The sequence below is a fragment of the Asparagus officinalis genome, chromosome 8, assembly GCF_001876935.1.
Source record: "Asparagus officinalis chromosome 8, Aspof.V1, whole genome shotgun sequence".
NCBI classification, from domain to species: domain Eukaryota; kingdom Viridiplantae; phylum Streptophyta; class Magnoliopsida; order Asparagales; family Asparagaceae; genus Asparagus; species Asparagus officinalis.
The window spans coordinates 4,011,976-4,015,196 of NC_033801.1; the positions used below are offsets into that span (position 1 = coordinate 4,011,976).

General features: G+C 50.1%; 1 protein-coding gene across 1 annotated transcript; it reads left to right on the top strand.

The window, feature by feature from the left end:
- On the top strand, positions 243-2,671 carry LOC109819566 (reticuline oxidase-like). Its single transcript, XM_020385323.1, is given in 7 exon segments — positions 243-1,182; positions 1,184-1,273; positions 1,275-1,595; positions 1,597-1,710; positions 2,444-2,471; positions 2,474-2,497; positions 2,500-2,671. Coding segments are annotated over 7 exon segments (972 nt in total). The 5' UTR covers positions 243-912; the 3' UTR covers positions 2,625-2,671.

Sequence of the window (3,221 nt, forward strand, 5' to 3'; positions counted from 1 at the left end):
TATATACAGAAGAAAAAGCTGAATATAATAAACAGTTCATTTTGCTTGTCCAAAAAAGATTGGGACAAAGCTTTCACGGTCGATGTTATTGTATTTATAACATGACCAAAGAATTATGCCTTGTAACTAATAAAAGATTAATATAAGTTATCAGTAGGATATCCCATTATCAATAATGTTCCATTTGTCATTTCTCAGGTTCCCACTACAACTAAAATACATTAATTGCAGGCCGATCCAGAGACCAGAAGGGGAACATTGAAAACAGCCGGCCCTTCTTAGTTTATCAACCACACTCAAAATTTTTGTCTACCTACTGCTCTTCACTCAAACTCTCGTAATTAATGTCTCATCTACAAAAACTGAACCTTTTTTATTAGTAGCTCTGCTCTTTAATTAGCGTGGATAATCTTCATGTCCTTCAACATCTTGCACCGTTGCATCGGAGTGATATCGATCAATGGCTGCGATTTGTTCGCCTCTCGCTTTTCGATGTGGACCCCCCTCTGTGTAGATTGCTTGCAGAACTAGGTGTTCGCTTGCTTTTCCTTTCCTTGTTCTTGCCTTGAAACCAAGAGTTCCGTATCCAAGTCTACGATCACTTCTCACACAATGAGTTACATACGCTGCAATGACAATCCTTTGTTTTCTTCAGAAAAATTGATCGAGTTGACCATTAGTACTACTGCAGCTATCTAGAGATCAAGCCCGAGCCCAATTTTGATCATCAAAGTTAGTGACTTCTCATGTCACCCGCGCGCGTAGTAGTATAATATACCATGGGAGTTTGATGCCGGCCATCTTGATCCCTATCAATGTATATCTATATATATTTTTTCTATCTTTTTTGTCCTTTAACACAAATAACAACATTCCAAATTAGCCCTCATCACTTTTATAAGCACCCTCTTAATGATCGCTCCCGTGATCACCAATGGATCCTCACTCTCCATTCCTCGTGCAAGTTGCACTACTGCTCAGCTTGTTGGCTCTAAGCGCCAGAACACAAGCCGTCAGCGCAGCTGCCAGCAAGATCTCGCCGCGTGTCTCGCCCTCTCGGGCGTCTCCAATTTCACCGTCCGCCCGCCGACGCGCCTCAGCATACTCCAGCCTCCTCAGCTTCTCATCCAGAACCTCAGGTTCTCCAGCGCTTCAGCGCCTAAACCCGTCGCGATAATCCTACGCGGGCACTAAGTTGCACCTGCGGAGCACGATAGTAATCTGCCGCCCGCGTGAACGCTAGGCCATCAGGCTGAGGAGCGGAGGACACAGTTAGCGAGGGCCTATCCTACCTCGCGAGACAGCACACCCCCTTCGCGGTAGTTGCATTGATGAACATGAACCGGGTATCGTCCACCTGGCGTCCGAAGTCCGTCTGGGCCGAGTCGGGTGCGACGCTGGGCCAAATTTACCATGCGGGTCGCTCGCTCGAGCGATTCTTGGCCCTCATCGGCCGGTTCTTGCCCCACGTCGGCAGCGGCGGTCACGTAGCGGGCGGCGGGTTCGGGCTGTTGTCGAGGAAGTACGGGCTGGCAGCCGACACCGTCATCGACGCGGTGATGATCGACCCGGCGGCGAAATTCTGCACACGAAGACACGATGGGCGAGGACGTCTTCTGGGCGATCAGAGCGGGGGCGGCGGCGGCGCGCTGGGCGCCGTCTAACGCTTGGAAGCTCCGGCTCCGTCGTGTCCGAAAAACCGTCACGCAAGTTTTAATCGTGAACCGCCCCGGGCGGGCTCGACGGGTCGCGGGGCTGGTCCACAAGTGGCAGTCGGCTCGCGCCGAGGCTGCCCGAAGAGTTCTACGCTGTCAATGCTTCGTGGGCGCCGCTCTGCCCGAATCGGACCGAACCGGAGCACTGTCAGCCACCTTCAAGGGGTTCTTCCTCGGCCCGGCCCGAGAAGCCGTCGCGCTTTAAAACCGGGAATTCCCCGAGCTGGAAGTCAGCGCGCCGGACTGCTACGAGACGAGGCTGGGTCGATGTCGGTGGTCCTTTTCTCGCGGCCTGAAGAAGGGAGCCCGGTGTCGAGCCTCTTAGAGACCGGGAGGCTGCGCGCGAAGAACGTCCTTCAAAGCGAAGTCAGACTACGTGAGGTCCCGATCCGCTCGACGATTTGGTCTCGGCCGTCCGCTCGCTGTCCGCCGAGCCGAAGGCCTACCTCATCTTGGACCCTACGGCGGGGCGATGGACAGGATACGGAGGCGACCCACCTGCCGTTCCCCATGCGCGACGGGAACCTCTACGCGATTCAGTACCGTAGTCGAGTGACCGACGGTGGGGATTCCGCACGGGGAGGAGTAAGTCGAGTGCTGCGGAGATTCTACGCGCGCATGGGCCGGTTCGTGTCGAGTGGCGCCAGGGCCGCGTACGTTAACTACTTGGATCTGGATTTGGGGACCGTCGCGGTCGACGGCGACGGACGGTGGCGACGGGTGAGCAGCGGCCGAGGGCGTGGGGGGAGAGGTACTTCCTGGGAATTATGATAGGTTGGTTCGGCCAAGACTGTTATTGATCCGCTTAACGTGTTCAGCAATGAGCAGAGTATCCCACCCTTGAGCATGGCCTCAGTCTCGGGTCCGGGTTCGGGTTCGGGTTCGGGTTCGGGTTATAGTGTCTTGTGAGAAATGTACATGGAATGTTTTGTAAAGCAATAGAACCTTGTTATGGTACCACATGAGTATGAGAATATTATCTGGTTTTTTTGGGGGAAATATAGACATTTGCAAGTATTTTTCTTTTCAATGGAAGGCGAAGTTGAGATAATTGATGTGGAAGAGTGCCCCAAAAAAAAAGGTCTTGTCGAGGGATTGGAAGTATTTTCTGTTGGACAAAAATTTCAATTTAGCTCAATTCCGAAACTTATTCTTAAAAAAGGACCTATTTGAAAAATATTAACCAAATTCGACCCAGTTTCAGCCAACTGGCTGAAACTGGGTCGAATTTGGTGAAAAAAGCTACAAAACTTCACGGGACTTCAAGTCCCGTAAAGTTTAAACCCCCTTAAACTTAATTATCTGACGCTTAAACTTTTGTAACGTAAAGTTTAAACTGGGTCGAAGTTTTGTAATTTTTTAACCAAATTTGACCTAGTTTCAGCAAACTGGATCGAATTTGATAAATAATTTCTAAATAAATTGTTTATTGAGATTAAGTTTCTAAATGGGTTGTTTTTTAAATTTTGTCCTTTCCCGTTCAAATTTGATAAAAAAATGATGAAA